This window comes from Limanda limanda, chromosome 18, assembly GCF_963576545.1.
Source record: "Limanda limanda chromosome 18, fLimLim1.1, whole genome shotgun sequence".
NCBI classification, from domain to species: domain Eukaryota; kingdom Metazoa; phylum Chordata; class Actinopteri; order Pleuronectiformes; family Pleuronectidae; genus Limanda; species Limanda limanda.
Window position 1 is genome coordinate 18,836,379 of NC_083653.1, and position 18,176 is coordinate 18,854,554.

An 18,176-nucleotide genomic window follows, 5' to 3' on the forward strand; every position below is an offset into this window, starting at 1 on the left:
CAATTTTGCAACTCAATGCTAACACTATAAACTTAGATTGTAAACATTGTAAAAAATTATACCCACGGACCAGCATAGTCATTGCATTAGCATATCAACATGCTGACAGCAATCCGCTCTACAGCCTAAGTGGATCTATATGCCTGAAATTTTAAGTTTGCATCTCTAAAGATGGAGCGAATGCATCAACACATAAGGAGACAATTAATGACAACATAAGACTGACCTTTGCCTTTATCTTTCTTTTGTGTTTGAGGCTGAGGTTAAATTCTTCATGGTGTCATATTTTCCTTTATCCTGAAAGTAGAAGCAAACAGAGAAATGATGCACATGTCTGTCATGTTGTGGTGTAATTATGAAAAGACGTCTTGACAAACTTACCATTCGCTTTAACAGTTCTTGACGCACCTGTTAATAATAAAAAATATAACAAATCATTTTAATGATGGGTCGGTCCCACAGGCAGTGTTGTAGTTTTTGCATATTATAATAACACAATGAACATATTGAAACAGATGGAGCATGAACAGCAAAACTTAAACTGACAAAAATACCTTAGGCTCTGCAAAAACCCCTGTTAACATCACGAAAAAGCCCTGTAGGAGAAAAAATATATCAAAGTTACCGCACTTTTCACATTTCATACTTAGTAATGCATTTCTTCTCAAAGGGCAATACAAATTACAGCAGGAGGTTGTTTGATGTTTGTAAATGTGCCTTATGCAATGGTGGAACAAATAAAAAAACTACCTCTAAACATTTGAAAATGGCATTTGAAAATCATAACAATCTCTTTTAAGTTTATTCCACACTCACATTGCCATACACATGAACTGTGCACTGGTCTAAACAGGAAGTAGATTACCCTGTAGCTGTCAGTTTTAGAAAATACTAAGAACAAGGAGCAGCAATCGTAAAAAGTAGCAGCAGTGATTTCTTGGCTTGGACCTTCAACAAGGCGACACTGTTTCTGACACTATAGGTTAGCAATGTTTGTAATTCGTCATCCACGTTGTATTCACCACTCGAGGTCAAAGCTTATTGTTTTATTTTGGGAGACCGACGTTTTCCAAAGTTACTTTTTTTCTAGGCTCAAAAACTCTGGTGTAGTGTGGACATCAGGTTGTAAAACTAAAACACATTAGTGTGAATTTAGCCTCAGCATACCTCTCCGTTATATATGTATGTTAAATAAACAGCACCTTCATACAGTCTTTATGTTAACAGTAAGCTATTCAAACTTTGAGCAGTCAGCTTTTATGTGCGTTTGCAGAGAGGTACAATCCCAACCAAGGATGCAGTGATCAAATATGTCCTGTCTTTTCTTACCTGCATTGTAACCGCAGTGCATCTCAAACTGTTGTGTTATGTTTTATATTAAGTCTTAAACCTTAAATTGCCTTGAGCTGAAATTAGGGGCAGTTTACAGGCATCTGGAATCTTCACTTCTTTCTAATGCTACAACTCTAACTCTATTTTCTGACCCAACTGACTCAAATTAGACAATTAGACTTGACACAACTCCATCTGGAGCCACAAAAGTAAATCCCTGGTTACTTTTCATAAAAATGGTCCAATCTGTTCCATGGTCTGGAATACATACCGGTAAAATTTTGGGAAAAGAGAGCCCTGATGCCAGATTGAGCATCGGATACAATACTCTGAGTTGTAGAACAGGCATTAAGTAAGAAAAGGATGATCAAAGCACAGCTAATATCAACATTATGTTTGGTGTGTATGCTCTGTTCAAATTACCTGGAAGGAATTGAGGATGTTGAAACTGTATTCAAGAAAAAGGTATGCCTCGTCGTCCTTATCGAACATTTGCAGAAAGAAGCCAATACCCCATGTTACTCCGAAAACTGGTGTTAGAAAGACCACCACTTTTATGATGCTCTTAAACGTCTCCTTCTCATCCAACTTGTTGCCATCAGGGGCGGAGGACTTCAACAGAGTAAAAATGACAACCGCCATGGAAAAAAGATTTGTAAAAATAACAGTTCCCACAGGGAGAAGGAAAGCAAACAATGAGCCCTCCAAGGGTCCATCAAAAATTAGCCAGCATGTGTCCTTGTTATAGTAGTCCTTCTCGTTGTATTTGCAATACACATAGCTAAATCCCACAATGAGAACTGGGCAACCGTAGCCTACGATACTGGATAGGAACATGAAGACTTGTTTCCTTAGCGGGCTGAAGACAAAGATGAGCCGGTGGATGAGCATGACGCTCATGCACAGCATCCAGCTGAACATGGCCAAATAAAATAGGTGTTTGCATATGGTCAAAATTAAGCACCAGTCAGCACTGAGATTCTCAGGTGACATAGATGCCAAAAAACTGCAGTCAGCGAGCAAGAGGAACACGGCGATGTTCACCAGTGCTGTGTGACGGAAATATGAGAGATCAGTCTTGACTACAACAGACCACACGAGAGCCTCAATGATGAGAAGGATCACCAGAGAGCAGATGGACACTGCCAGGCCAACATAGGTAATGGTATCTAGGATGCTGTAAGATTTATCTTTGACCTTAGTTGTATCGTACTTGGACACGAGGACAGAGAATGGAGTCAAGTGGTTGCACTTGCAGAGTGTGTGATTACTATCACTGTGATTTTTATCAAGTCTGCAACCTGTGTCTGACCAGCTCCCATTAATGGTGTCCCAGAAGACACAGTATAGTTCAGTGTCGTTCTGCTGCTTGATGGGGAAGTCCATTGTAATCTCGGTAGACGAACTGCCGTTCTTTGTGACTATTAGTATAAAATCAGGCTGAGAAGTTGATTTTGGTTTAAAACTGTTATCTAATTTATCCATCAGATTTCTCACACCAACAGTTTTGAACTGTCCGCCAGTCTCGTTGAGTTTAACAGTGACATTAAACACAGAGATATTACAGTCCCCTTTTGAGACTTTGAAGTCCAAGTTTGGATTGGAGATATTCAAAGTGTTGTTCACTTGGATGTTCTTCACCAGACTCTCCACACCGATAATGTATTGTGATGACATGTCATTTGTTACAGATTTGTTGACTCCTGTCCAGTCGTTGGCCAATAAATTGCTCGCTGCTTTAAGAAAATCCTGAAAAAGAAACATTAAAGAAAATCAGTGAACAGGCACGTTTCAAACAGACGATGAATACATACACATTATGTACAGTTTTGCAAGACTGTGAGTTTGTGAGCCATTTCAAACACAGTCTTTGAACATTTTTACAATGCTCTCATCACTTTTTGTGGACTTGTCATGGAGATGGTCATGTAATAACAGATGGTTGTGTAAATAGGCCGGGCTTGGCTTAACCTCTGTCTCTGTTCAAAGATGGTCTTTGACATATGATTGGTTCGAGTCGAATATGAATGCCGGGGACACTAAGATGACACCACAAGAGCAGTATGGAGGCAAGGTGTTTTTTCTGTTGTTTTATTACATCTAAAGAAGCAGACACAATTGACTTCAATTTCATTGGATTCGGCTGAAATGCTCTTTACCCCTTTGAGTTAAAGTTTTTGTGAACTCAAACATTTAACTTGACCCTCCATCAGAATAGGTTTGAGTAGTTAATGTATGAATTAAAATTTTTCCGTGAACTATCCCTCTAAGGTATTGTTCTGCTTTTAGGAGATTATTGACAACCTACTACAATTTAAGAGTCTAATTTCAGATATTGTTCGTGAGAATCGTTCCCAAAGTGGTCTCTTGGCTTTCCATAGAAGTAGTCAGTAATGTTTCATGAAACGGATAAATAATGTGGACCTCGGCCATCAATGGTGCAAAGTAAAACTAAAAACACAGTTTTTCTCAGCCTTCACATGAACACAGGCATCTGTAGCATCTTCAAAATATTTACAATTAAACTTGAATGCTTGAACCCCATATATATATATAAACACTAAATACAGTAAAAGTAGTAATGACCACCAGGGACTTACATTTAAGACTTCTTCCTTCAAGGTGATGCTTTCTGATCCAGTGGCCATTACTTTCATGATGCTGATAGAAGCACTGATTCCAGCAGTGTCATTACTAGAATTAGATGAAGTGGTTGTCTTAAGTGCTTGAAAGATCCCCAAGGCTGCTTCTTGTGTAGCCCCTATGCCCGTCTTGAAGACCTAGAAACAAAAAACTAAATATATATACTTTCAGGGAACTGATAGGTCCTCTTGTGTGCATTCTGAGCAGTGATTGGTGCTTGGCATGTGTAACTTCATTAGACCATGATAGAGAATGACTTTGGTAATTTCATCCAGGGCTGTGTGTGCACAAAAGTCACAATTACTGCTAACATTTTTTTAAAATGTATAAATAAGGTTAAAATATTATTATGTACATAATTTATTTTTAAAAAACATCAGGATCTTACTTTTCTGAGTCCAGGGAGTGCTACATGAGCTATAATGCAACACTTACCTCTGCTAGATTTATTACTTTGTTCAACTCTTCGCTGATGCAGGAGGAGAACTCCATCTGCCACTCGCCATCATCACCACAAGTACGAGACTTGTAACCAGTCTTGCCGTCGTCACACTGATTAATCACTCTACCTCCTTTTGGGGTTTTTGGCCAAATCCCCTCTTTAGGGCAAATTTTTTCCGATGCTAGAAAAAAAGCAGCACACCATTAGATGGTTAAAGGGGACATATTATGAAAATTCCACTTTTGTGGTGCTTCTACACGTTATTTTGGGTATCTGGCGTGTCTACCGTCCCAAAAACTCTGGAAAAAAACAACTCCCGTGATTTGATGTGGTTCCTCTCTGTCAGAAACGCTACCCTAGAGTGCGTCCTATGGGATTATGGGCTTTTTCCACGTCAGGATTAGCCATAGCCGCCCCCCCCCCCCCCCCGGAGGTGGAGATCTGGCGGAGGAAGAGACCAGGGTAAAGTCCTCAACTCGAGGGGGGGGGGGCTGCTGGCTCCATGTCAGCGGCTCGCTTCTGGTGGACGTGTTGCTGCTGCCTCTGCTCTATGTGACTTTTGACAGACACACAGACAGACAGACAGACAGACAAAGGGATCGTGTGAAGCTGTGCCGCTCCCAAATTCTGGACGCGAGCCCGGCCGGGAGCTGCACCTCCACCTCTCCCTCTCCTCGCGCACCTCGGCCGGGCTCGCTGTGTGTCTGTCAGCCGGGGCAGCGTGAGGCAGCGGGGGTGAGTGCGGGGCAGAGTGCGAGGCAGAGTGCAAGGCAGGGGGGGTGAGTGCGGGGCAGAGTGCGAGGAAGCGGGGCAGAGTGCGAGGCAGGGGGGGTGAGTGCGGGGCAGAGTGCGAGGCAGCGGGGCAGAGTGCGAGGCAGCGGGGCAGAGTGCGAGGCAGCGGGGCAGAGTGCGAGGCAGCGGGGCAGAGTGCGAGGCAACGAGGCAGAGTGCGAGGCAGCGGGGGTGAGCGCGAGGCAGCGGGGCAGAGTGCGAGGCAGCGGGGGTGAGTGCGAGGCAGCGGGGCAGAGTGCGAGGCAGCGGGAACGTGTCTATAGCCCCCACATCCCTTTGTCTGTCTGTGTGTGTCTGTGTGTGTGTGTGTGTGCGTGTGTGTGTCTGTGTGTGTGTGTGCCCGCGTTCAGAATATATGCCCTGTATGAATAAATATACACATACAATTATATACTGTATACACACATATGTAATGCATGTATTTCAATAAATGTAAATCTTTATCAGAAGGTGTAGTAGTTTGAAAATTGTAGCTTCAATGAAGAAAAACAACAAACTGATACAGAAATATATGTGTAGGACAGTGACTTAAAATGATTTAAACAACCTTAAATATGCTAAGGGGGGATTTAAGACGTGAAAGCTGATGTGTGTGTGTGTGTGAGTGACAGGGGGGGCGGGGCGTTGACGGGGAGGGCGGGGCGGTGACAAGGGGGGGGGGGGCGGGGAGGTGAGAGGGGGGGGGGGGCGGGCACTCAAAACAGGTCAATCTGAGGAGGGCTGTTTTAGACAGGGTAAGAAGGCTGCTGTTTTAAATGATCCTTGTGGTATTTTGACCAAAAAATGTTAAAGACATTTCATTAAGACCCCAAGGAACCAAATCAACTTGTGGTAAAATGGGCATAATATGTCTCCTTTAAAGAGAAGAAATATAAAACACTTACACATAATAATTTAACCTAGTTTAATAATTTAAATTACACCGAAGACAGTTAGAAATTCAATCAGGTGAAATCCAAAAGGGTTTCATAATCGTACCACGAATTACTAGGATATCCACGCTTTCACTTTTCGTCTGTCCTTTTTGGTTTTTAAAACTGACTTCCCATCTTGTTGCAGTACTTTCCTTGCATGAGAACTCATACTTGACAGAATAGACCAGGATATCTCCATGAGCTGCAACGAAAAACAAATGCTAGTTTCAGGGCTCCATTTGTGGTTCTAGATTTTGCATGCATGTAAGTGCATGTCAGTGAATTAAATCTGTGTTCATATCATCATGTATTTTGGAGCTGTAGCTCACAGAAGGAAATATATTGTAGGTTTGTCTTACCTGGGTCGGGTCCTCTACTCTCCCCTCCAGGGGGTTGCCACGAAACGTTGTAGCTCTCCGTGCTATTTTTGATGGTGGCAGTCACAGTCACGTCTTTGTTACCGCTGACTGAACAGTCTGTTACAGGTGGATCGATTTTCATGGTAATCACTTCAGGCAGGAGTGACACTTTCAGCTCTGCCTTGGCTGTGTGTGTGACTGACCCAAAAGTGAATCCACACTCATATGTACCTGTGGAAAACATGTCGGTACATTACCTTCTCCAGCTAAAAACAGAATGAATTAGACTCTTTGGTCTTAAAGATGACTTGGATCACCAACTTGTCTGACATGCTTTTGCGCAAACCAAAATTTGGATCACTTTTTGTACAAGTATGTGCCACCACTTCAGTGTTTTGCTGATGAAACGTCATAACGTACACATGTATTTGTGATGGGCACACAAACACAGAAACCTCCTATTCAGACATGATTGAATGCAGTATCTGCTGTGTTAACCCTAACCCAACTCCAGAGACATCTTAAAGGTGACATATTAGCTAAAAATCTGGGCGCTTGTATCTCGTTTATGAGGGAGGAGGGGTGAGGGGGGGCACTCAAAACATCCAGATACAGAAGGTATAATTTGTGCTTTAGACTGATGTCACTGAGTCTGTCATTGTGATTGTGAGTCAGAGATGTACTGACTGGCCTCTACTCAGAGACCATAGTTTCCTCTTCTTTAGGCCACCTTCTGGCCAATGTTCACATTTCTTGTCCCATCAGCAATTTAGTTTTCTACTGTAAAATAGAAATAATACCTCACAGTGGTCTTGGTTTGCTGTCTTGTTAACATCCTTTTGTGAAACAAAGGATCCTGTTGTCTGCACTGTAGTATAAGAGAGAAAATATCAGTTTCTTCCAGATCTCTGTCTCCAGTCCAGTTATCTTTTATTACGAAAGCCAGGCTTCGGCCCACCTGACTATTTCTACAGAGGTAATGGATAGCTAAAAATCTGGGCGCTTGTATCTCGTGAAGGAGGGAGGAGGGGGGGGGGGATCAATCTGAAGAGGGCTGCTTTAGACAGGGTAAAAAGGGTGCTGTTTTAAATTATCCTTGTGGTATTTTGACCAAAATATGTTTCAGACATTTCATTAAGACCCCAATGAACCATTTCAACTGCGGTAAAATGGGCATAATATGTCACCTTTAAGGCTACTCAGTTATCTATATAAACTTAGTAAAACGGTGTAAAATACAAGATCTTTTACACAAAGTTTCAACCAGATGGTTGGCAGTTTGATCAAAACAAGAAGTGCCCTTGGGCAAAATACTGAACAAAATGCCTCCGACAGATGTGTGGCAGTGTGGGATTGATGTATGATAGAAGGACTGCACATAAGTAGGGTGGATGGCAAAACCGTACTGTGAAGCACTTTGAGTGCAAGACTAGTAATGCACTATATACTTTAAATACAGACCATTTACCATAGACAGAAGGAGGGTCACTTGTAGGGATGCACCGATCCGATATTTGTATCGCTATCGCTACCGAAATTGAAGAAATTTCTAGATCGGGTATCGGTGACAATGGGCCGATCCATATCGGCGGATCTATTCAGTGTAATTCTATGCTGTGCGCTGTGAGTGACGTCATACGCAAGCAACACGCCGTGTTTACAAAATGCAGCGAGAGAAAGAATCAGCTCCCCCGTGTCACTTATGAGTTTAACAGCACAATGGGGGGGAGGGGTCCGGTGGCGCCTCACGGTGGCGCTGGTGCGGGGGGCTTTTTCTCATTTTCTTGGGACCGCCGGAGGGCCCCCCGGACCGGAGGGTTCCCCCAGCAGGCGACGTAGCTGAGGTGATCCCCAAGAAGGGCCCGACACGCGTCCAGAGTCGCCGCCGCTGCAGACCGCCGTACCCGGTCCCCTCCGACGGCCCGCCTTCCGCACCGGCAACGACTCTGGACGCGTGTCGGGCCCTTCTCGGGGATCACCTCAGCTACGTCGCCCGCTGGGGGAACCCTCCGGTCCGGGGGGCCCTCCGGCGGTGCTCCTCGGCTGGCGCCTAGCAGCTGACTCAGAACTGGTGCGGACCAGGGGAATCCGACTGTTTAATAAGTATCGGTATCGGATCGGTATCGGCCGATACTAAACCTCAGATATCGGTATCCGTATCGGAGGTGAAAAAAGCGGATCGGTGCATCCCTAGTCACTTGTGTAATTAACATATAAATAGATTGTCAACACACACAGGACCAAGTAGTCCTTTGATAACAATCACACGTGATTCTAATCACAACACATAAAACAATGATGTAAAGCAGTACCAATTTCGAAGATGGCAAACGACAAAGGGACATTACAAATTAAGGTAAACAATAAAAGGCGATTTTATTTCTTGAAAATTAGTTTTGAAAAGCCATCAGATTAGGAGTGTACTGTGCAGTCTCCCGGGTTACTGTCTAGTCTCCCAGATTACGGGTTGGTTTTAGACAACCTGTTTGATGCACAAATCTGGGATTCATCAACATGTTCTGACCTAAATTTGTTCGTGCTCTGGGAACAAATGTAGAACTTCCTCGGACCAGGCATACCTGCTCTCTTCATGACAAACGGATGTCCTTATATGGATAAATAGAGGCGTGGCTGTATACAAATTGCAGAGAGCGGACATGTGCCTGTCGATTTCAAATGATTCTGATTCACAAACATACACATAGAGGTGAGAACAAATTGGCTGGTGCGCACGTGTCATGAATCCAGTGGCAACGTACGTATTTTGTGCGGAGAACATTTCTGCGCACATGTTAGTAAATGAGGCCCATTGTTTTCTGGAGACTCTTTGTGTAGCTGAATAATGAAAAATGCAGTAAAAGAAAAATATCTTGACTGGATCCAAGAGCAGGAGACATTTATGTTTCGCTCAATCTCATTTATTCAAATGAAAAAGAGGAAGTAAGGTTTCCAATTAATGAAAAAATGAATCTATCAATCAATCAGATTTTTATTTGAAAAGCCCAAAGTCATGAATCACAACATGCCTCATAAGGCTTAACAAGGTCCGATATCCTCTGCCATTAACCCCCACAAAGTAAAATTGTTTTGACCCATATCAAACATTGTCAGCTGGCCAACATAGTGCAAGGCATGATGGAACTTGGGCGTTAAACTCCTGTTTGCAGGATCTTGGCCACAAGTAAGCCATCGAAATACCGCACATCAACCAAGGTGCCACAGGTGGCCTGCATTTGTTTTGTGGTATTGTGGCCATAATTAACATTTATCATACGATTCTTTTGGTTAGACCCTGCCTACAGCCAAAAAGTCCAATAAAGGCACACATTTGTTTTAGGATAGTCCGCCCACAATCATTTTGCCCCGGCCACAAAAAGGCCAGAAGTGCTGCATCACTGCCTGAAGTGGCCCACATCCATATGCCATCTGGGCCTCAACCAGATAGAGGAAAAATGACCAAAATACCCTTTAAACAGAGGGGGGGAAATGCAGAACACTCAGGGAGAGCCGCTTATGTATCAATTTGAGCACTGAGCACTCTCTGTGGACTAATTGTATATCAGTGTGTATCATATTCCTTTTTCTCAATAAAGTACAATGCCATTGTTCACACAGACATTGCACCAATCACATTACCATACCACATTGTCACTCAGAACGTAAACTTCACATTCACTGCAAAACACTCATGTCAGGCATTTTATCGCTGCAGAAGAAAATTAACCATTAATTCAGTCGCGCTTCAACTTAAAAAAAAAATGTCAGTGTGAAATGTTTGTACTTGCCTGACCCGGAGCTGGTCACTTCCTTGAGAGTAATTGCAATACAGGAACTACCGCAGTCTTTTAGAGTCACCACACTACCAACTGTGAGATCCAAATGCTTGTTTTCCCTGATCAACTTCCAGCCAGTGCTGTGTGCTTCCCCCTCAAATGTGCAGTTCAGTGTTGGGCTGGACTTGTAGCGCACGCTGTCCTCTGGAGCTGTGATGTTGACCAGTCCTAGTTGAAGAAGGCAACATGGATACAAATCAATACAGTGGATGTCAGACATGCACTCCAGAGAACGTCTGCATAATGGGCTCCAGACATTCTCCAGAGTTTGCCTTTCACACATGACCAACGCAGCAGAAGATTCTCTGCTCAGGCGTGTTCAAAGCAATGCTCAGGTCAGGGGTGGTGCAGCAGACAGAATCAGGAGATAATGTATGAATAACGTTGGCTGTCATCACCAAAAGCTCTTCCTCTGTATCTTCTACGTGTATGACACCACTTTTTCATCGTGACATAATTGTATCCTTTGTTCTTCCTCATATTTGCGTCAGTCCTTTCAACTCGCTCACGGGAATCCTGAGGAGGATCTGCTGCTGTGTTCTCAAATAGGCTCATTCAGACATTATCCTGAGTTTTCTTCAGGGTTCTGGGAGGAAAAACTCATGTCTGAAAGCAGCTAATTTCCACTGGTTTGTGTGAACCGTCATTCATCTATCTGTCCCAGTATATCTTCCACAGCAACATACCTTGACACCTCCTTGCTAAATCACCCTTACATACTCACATGCCCCAGTGGATGATTGGAAACCTTGACCTTTTTTGTTGCTCCCATGGTATAAACATGAACAAATTTGTATTTGTATGTATCTTTTAATTGACAATGCAATGGTGATTAAACAACTCAGTCATTCTTCCATCATAAGGCGAGGGATTAGGGAGGAATCCAATACTGGCCGCCTACAGATTTACAGTAACCAGGTTACAACAGTGCATGCAAATGTTAGATTACCTTTGTAACTTGCTTTTCTGAGTAACAATAACAAGTTATTGAGTGTACAGAAATGTCCTAATGCCCAGGCCACAGTGGATGCTGGAGCGGTGAGTGTGCAATGTCTTGCCTTTTAGTTTGGCACGGCCGATGCTGGGCTGCAGGTAGCAGCCCTGCAGAGGCACGCATCAGAAACGGTCCTTGTGTGAACAACAGATGTGCATGTGGTACAGCAGATCAACGATGCAGCCGTCATGCACTGACCACACACATATTGCGACCAGTGTTGGGAAGGATACTTTCAAAACGTATTCCGTTATGGAATACAGAATACATGCCCAAAAATGTAATCTGTAACGTATTCCATTACATTAACTAATCTGAGTAACGTATTCTGAATACTTGGAATACTTCCGGTTTGTATTGCATTTTTTAAGTGTATGATTGCGGCGTTGTTATAGTCAGTGGAGCAGCAGCAGTTTAAACTCTCTGGCCCGATGCGGCGGGCCAGCTGGATGACCGGCTCCCCTCAACCCCACCTCTGTGCCGGCCCCACCGGACGCTGAAGGACCCCCCCCCCCCCCCCCCCTGCGCCAAGGCTGCCTCACGCCGTGCAGCGATCGTTTCGGCGTCGGGTCTATTTTTTTTTGCTATTGACGCGAGCGTATCGCTCCAGGAAACACACTGAAAAATGATTTTAAACGATATTGATGACATTTTATATGATATAAATGATAAAGTATGCATCCCATAGTTTGTATTCCCCTTCTGTTGTCCTGGAGTTTTAATTTGACCAATTTTACCGATCACATTATTAAATGCCCCCCTCTGCCCATCCACTACAGACACACAAGCAGTCATAAAGATAAAAAGAGAGGGGGGGGGCGGTGAATACGTAATTTACCCTCGACACCCGACATTGAACGGAGCAAACAGCGGAGAAGTTCTTGAAGATAGATGACATTAAATTGGGACGCTGTTGCAGTTAATGTTGGAGCAACGAGTGACTATATGCTTTAATACTACTGGGTCAACGGGTGATATCATTAGAGCTGCCCGGCGCTTCAGCGTCCGGTGTGAACCCGGCGTGCCTCGCTGGCCTCCTGCAGAGCCATGACAGCGGAGCTCTGGAAGCGCAGGTCGGTCTTCTCTCACCAAGTGCTGGAAGGGCAGCTTGCGGATCAGCAGCTCCGTGGATATCTAGTAGCGACGGAACTCCCTCAGAGCCTCGGTCCCGGGCCTGTAACGATGAGGCTCTTTCACACCGCCGGGGGCCCGGGCGCTCTTACGGCAGCCCTGGTCTCCAGCTGCTTCCTGGGGGCTTTGCCGCCGGTGGATTTACGAGAGAGTGAATAAACTCGAGAAGTACCGTCATGTAATCCACTGATTTCAACAATGTAACTGTATTCTGAATACCATCTATTTATTTTGTAACTGTATCGGAATACAGTTACTCATAATTTGTATTCTAAATACGTAACGCCGTTACATGTATTCCGTTACTCCCCAACACTGATTGCGACCCAAGGTGATTCTGTTGGAGGTTCAATATTCTATACAATATGCAGGGTTTCCCCCAGTGCTGTATAGGCCTGGCGGGCCGCCAGGCCTTACTCCCCCCCCCCGCCAGGCTAAGCGTCGCATGTTTTTTTTAATTTAAAAAAAAAAAAAAAAAACGTCACTCGCGCACATCAACAACACTTCACTTCCTCATTGAGCCCCGATCCCCAAGCAACCATCCTATTGGTCCAAACAGTCACAAGTCCCACCCAGACGCCTTCACTGACCCTCGGACATCAGAACGCTCCTTCAACACAGTGTTTTACTGAACATACGTCGCCTTCACTGACCCTCAGACATCAGAACGCTCCTTCAACACAGTGTTTTACTGAACATAAGTCAAAACCGAACATAAACATAAACCCAGTCCGTTACACTATTAGGCTGCAGCTATTTGGTTTTATTTATTTAAAAATAGGGTACTTCTTATTTCATACATTTTCCACAAATATGAGGAGGACTCAAATAGCCTTACAAAGTTCTGTGTATAATTTATTTCAAAGTAGGCCGACTATTGTCTGTGTATTTTGTTTGTTTGTTATTTTGTTGCTTGTCTGTTTGAGTAGCTGGCTGAAAGCAAAGAAGTAGTACGCTTATCTTTTATTGGTCCCAAACTGTTACGGTTCATTGTTTCTGAAATAAGAGGCCTGACTGCTATGTTCACAGCAAACTTGAATTTTTTTTAATATTAAGTAGGGCTGCCACTAACGACTATTTTTCTATCGATTAATCTGACAACTATTTTATCGATTAGTCGATTAATCTAAACGATTAATTTTCCTCCAAAAAAATCAAATTGACCATTTCAATTCAGTTAATTTAATTTTGATAACAACAAACTGTATGTCACCATATAATGCAGCACAAAACAAAATGTAAACAAAGGCTCAAATATTAAAGTGCAAAACTGTAGGTTTAAACTAGCAACTCCAACGTGATAAGAATAAATAAAAAAGAGAGCTTATAAGTAAAGTCAGCAGTGCAACTCAAAAAGATATCAAAGTATCTATTTAACCCCTTATCAAAATAAAAAAGTTAGGTGTGCATATTAAACAAAGTGCAACATGTTTAGAGTATAAGAAACAATGGTGTCCAGCTCAAAATCCGACTCAACACCCCCCGCGGGTGCCTTCTAGCAGCCCTACCACCAGGCTTAGCAAGTTTTCTGGGGGAAACCCTGATATGTATTATGCACAAAATTGTTGTTCACTGTGCTTTACAGTGAAACCCCAAAAAGTTATCATTAATAACTGTGTTTTTAGAAATAAAGTTAAAAAGGATTTCTCCTGATGGATTAATACAACAATATCATATTTTCTCAGAGTGCAAAATAACATAGTGATCTAAATGAATGACTCTTTTTCACTGACCTACATTGTCGACCCGAACCTTAGCTGAGAGATTGGCCATCAGATCCTCCAACAATTGATTAAGTTCAGAGGTCTTAAGTTTGATGCAGACGACTGCCTTGAAGTCAGCCTTTTCGCGACTTTGGAAAGAATAAATAAATATATCAGTTAATGGCATAGCAAAGTGTACATTTGGGTAAGGACATGGAAATTGTTTTGTGTTAATTTGTCTCAAAAGGCTATCAAAAAATATTTTCGAAGCAAGGTACATTACCTGCTAACATTTACGTGCAGGGACTCAAAGCCATTCAATCGATTTCTGAACGCACTCTCCAGCTTTGAAAAGAAACAGTGATAAAATCATGTATATCTGACTTGTGTTTTTTAGAGACAAACACCCTCTGGTATTATAAGTCTGTCACAAGAGCAAAATGTACCTCTGTAGTTTTGTTAGCATTCCAGGGTCCTTGCATCAGCGTAACAGATCCATTGATGGAAACTGTAGATTGAAAATATTATCATTAGTTTTAGTTTTGCTCTCTACAGTGTATATATTATTAAATAGATACAATTACTGTTTTTTTACTGCTTTAATGACCTTTGCTCTATTATGCCACAGAGATCTTTTCAAAATACTATAAATTATCAAGAGAAAATACTAGTAAAAATACTACAAATATCGGGTCAAGTATCATGACTGGTACCTTGGACTTTGGCAACGCAGAGTGGTTCGATGTGGGACATGTTTTGTGTGCAAGTTGTTTCGGTGCAGCATGAGGAATTGTAGCACACTTCGTTGCTCCAACTGTACCCGACAGAGCAATTGCAACTGGTTGTGTCTCCAATCAGAAAGCATTCTAGAAAGTGAAGCACAATCTTCAGATTCCTAAAACCCTCAAAACTCAGTTTGAAATCTAAATATTCATTAATCAAGGTTGAATCTGAATGAAAAATCCCAAGTTACTGTGACTGTAGGTGTGGTTGGATTTAATAAATGATTATTAGCTGAAAATAGGTATACAGATTTTATCCTCATTATGTCGAATTGATTGACATTACGATTCTGAATTATTTTTTAAAATATACTAATTTTAAATAAAAACAGCCTTTTAAAAGAATAAGTGTCCTTTGTCTAAACAAACGGATGAAGCTAATAAATTGAACAATTAATTATATTGTGATGGCAAAAATGTTATTTCCCATAGATTGTAGTCAGAGACTGGGGTTTGCATCATAAATCCCATCTGTGGTTGGATTTAGGCAACAATAACTCTCTGGTTAAGCTTATTACATCAGATGACCTAATTTTTTCTGTATTTAACCAAGAGGACAATATTTTTCTAAACATAACCAAGTGCTGTGTGTGTGTCTAGATTTGTATAAAGGGTTGTACAGTGTTGTACAGGCTATCCTGCAAAAACATTATATTAATGCGTTCTGTATCTGTAACATTTTAGTGACAATACATTTCCTCTGAGAGGTTCATGCCGTTAGATAAATTGCAAATAATTGTAATTTTGAGGAGACAGGTATTTTTTGAAATGTGCTAGCTTTTACTGGTTTGTGAAACATAAAGTGTTAATTTGCCAGTGTTAGGTTTTGTGATGCTGTACATAAAAAAGTCTTAATAATTCAAATATATTTCATGAAACAGCCACCAGTTGTATGCATGTGAAATGAATAAAATAAAATGTTCATCTTAGCAGTGCAGCCTGCTTCCCAACTCCCTCTATTTTGCCTGTCACAGTGTGAAATAACAAAAGAAAGAAGAAAGTGCTCCTGCAATATACCTGAAACCAATTCGATTTCTGAGATCATCACAGAACTTCCGTTCACCTCGACTGAAATGTTCAAAAGTGACAAGATAGTCTGGGTCTCCATGGTGATGTTATTTTCCACTTCCAGCTCAGCAATGTAGACTTCTACAAAACAATATTTTTGTGTGTTATCTTTTTGGATTTATAGCAACACAGTTGAGCTTAAATAATTTGATACATAAGAGAGTGTAGCCCTATACTCTTCATGTATTAACATACATACAGTGGGTGATTTTGGAATTGGCCTCACCTGCTGGGAGTAAGCTGGCAGTAGTAAGATGGCTCCTTCTCTCTCCCCCTCCTGATAAGAGCTTTTTGGGTTTGATTCTGTTTTGTTTGTTTTGAGTTTAGCTATGGTTACAGATCGTTTATGTTAAAGGTTCAGTGTGTATTACTCAGGTAAAAGGGATTTATTGGCAGAAATAATGTTGTTCCATGTGGTTTTTTCTGCTCTAGAATTGGCCCTTTATATTTCAGATTCTTTATATTTACATCAGGAACGGGTCCTCTCTACGGATGCCACCACGTTTTTTACAGTAGCTCAAACTGGACAAAATAAATACCTTCGAGTTTTTATGACAATTGAAGGCTACCACAGGTAGTCTTTCATGTTTGGAGAGGAAGGGTGAGGTGAGAGGTATTTAGCTGTAACATGCAACCTCACCACTAGATGTCCATACATTCTACTCACGGAACCTTAAATTCACACCTGCAGTTACACATCACCCAACACCCACCCCTCACTGCTGATTACTGATCAAACCTACTATGCTTTGCTTAATTTTGATTTGATTTCAATACATCATTGTTCATTTAAAGTGGTCCTGTGTGAACCTCCCTCCTTTTTAGTCAGCTTTAAAGTTTCAGTGTGTAGAATTCAGTGACATCTATTGAAGAAGTTGCATGTTGCAGCTGAATACTCCTCATCTCACTCGCCCCTTCCAAGCATGACAGAGAACATGGGGTAGCCTTCAGTTGACATAAATACTCAAAAGGTGTTTAGTTTGTCCACTTTGGACGACTGTTAAAAAACATGGCGGCCTCCAAGAAGACCCGCCCCTGCTGTAAATGTTAAGTATTTAAATACAAAGGGCCTATTCCAAAGAAGAGAAAACAACAATTCGTACAATTTAGATGAAACAAACTAGTGAAAACTTCACTAGGATTATTTTAGATTCAAATTCTGTCAAAAGATCCCTTTCACCGCTGTGTTTTGCATGTGTGAAAGGCCGACTACTGGTAAACTCTGTAGCCAAATGTCTAAAAACAGCTTTAAAAAATGTTGTGCATGAGGGTGACCTTCATGCACATGCACTGTTATACCTGCTACTGCCTTAGACTGAATTTGTTCTATGAGAAATGCTGCAAATTGTCAAATTTATTGTAATATAATTATTAAGTGATTCTTTTATATAAAAATGACTGATGGGACAGGGGCACTTCAGGGACCAATCATATATCAGCTGGGGCTAATCCCCCCTTGGCCCCGCCCAAGGATCCGCCCCTGAGTTTTTTTTGCCCCATGAGGAATCTGCTAACAGTTCTATTGTAATGTATCTAAAATTCTACACAATTTGGCCTATTTATATAATGGTGAACTCAGCCCCTTAAATCTTGTCAAATTTACGGAGGTTTCTGAAAAATCTTATTTAATTTATGACAACGTTGCCAAACGACTCACCTAATGCGTTGACCTGCAATGACAAGAACAGGTAACAACGACAGATTTATACTTTCTATCAGGATTCAAATTAAAATATAAACATGTTAATATACCTGTAGAGGATAAAGAGTATAATGATAGAATTACAGTGGGTATATTCAAAACATGCACTTGGTTATATTTCTGTCTTAAAGTATTCAATCCAGACTGAGAAGCATATTTACCTGATAGTAGATGTACGCAGCGCCGATCAGAATCAGACTCAATCTGGAAAACATTGTTACTCTGGGGGGAAAACATAACAAATGAGAATGACAATGAATTGCCTAATAAATCCACAAACACAATCACTCTTGATTGTTTTGTTCCGTGTGTTCTGATCATGTGTTCATGATTAAAGATGATGCATTTAATGCGGACATAAATAGGCCCTGTTTCCGTTTTTTTTAAGTGTGGGGAATTAGGGGTGCGTGAAACCAGTCAGGATGTAGAAGGGGCTGCATGGCCTAAAAAGTTTGGGAACTGCTGCTCTAGGGCACAAGTG

The 18,176-nt window shown here is 41.8% G+C and overlaps 1 protein-coding gene across 1 annotated transcript; it reads right to left on the reverse strand.

Moving 5' to 3' along the window:
• Window positions 1-234: 234 nt before the first annotated feature.
• On the reverse strand, window positions 235-17,910 carry LOC133024115 (adhesion G-protein coupled receptor F1-like). The gene is made up of 14 exons (XM_061091087.1): window positions 17,857-17,910; window positions 17,651-17,663; window positions 15,943-16,074; window positions 14,857-15,009; window positions 10,268-10,483; window positions 6,483-6,713; window positions 6,295-6,325; window positions 5,006-5,466; window positions 4,411-4,598; window positions 3,933-4,112; window positions 1,756-3,081; window positions 555-596; window positions 382-408; window positions 235-297 (listed from the first exon to the last, which is right to left on the reverse strand). The coding sequence occupies exons 1-14, from the start codon at window positions 17,908-17,910 to the stop codon at window positions 235-237; spliced, it is 3,117 nt and encodes a 1,038-aa protein (XP_060947070.1).
• Window positions 17,911-18,176: the final 266 nt, after the last annotated feature.

Bases quoted from the DNA above. Each gene is read 5' to 3' on its own strand.
- LOC133024115 (XM_061091087.1), bottom strand. From the start codon at position 17,910: ATGTTTTCCAGATTGAGTCTGATTCTGATCGGCGCTGCGTACATCTAC. The intron at 597-1,755 runs GTAATTTGAACA...TTTCTCCTACAG, and splicing joins ACATCCTCAATTCCTTCCAG to GGCTTTTTCGTGATGTTAAC. The intron at 409-554 runs GTATTTTTGTCA...TATTATTAACAG, and splicing joins GGGTTTTTGCAGAGCCTAAG to GTGCGTCAAGAACTGTTAAA.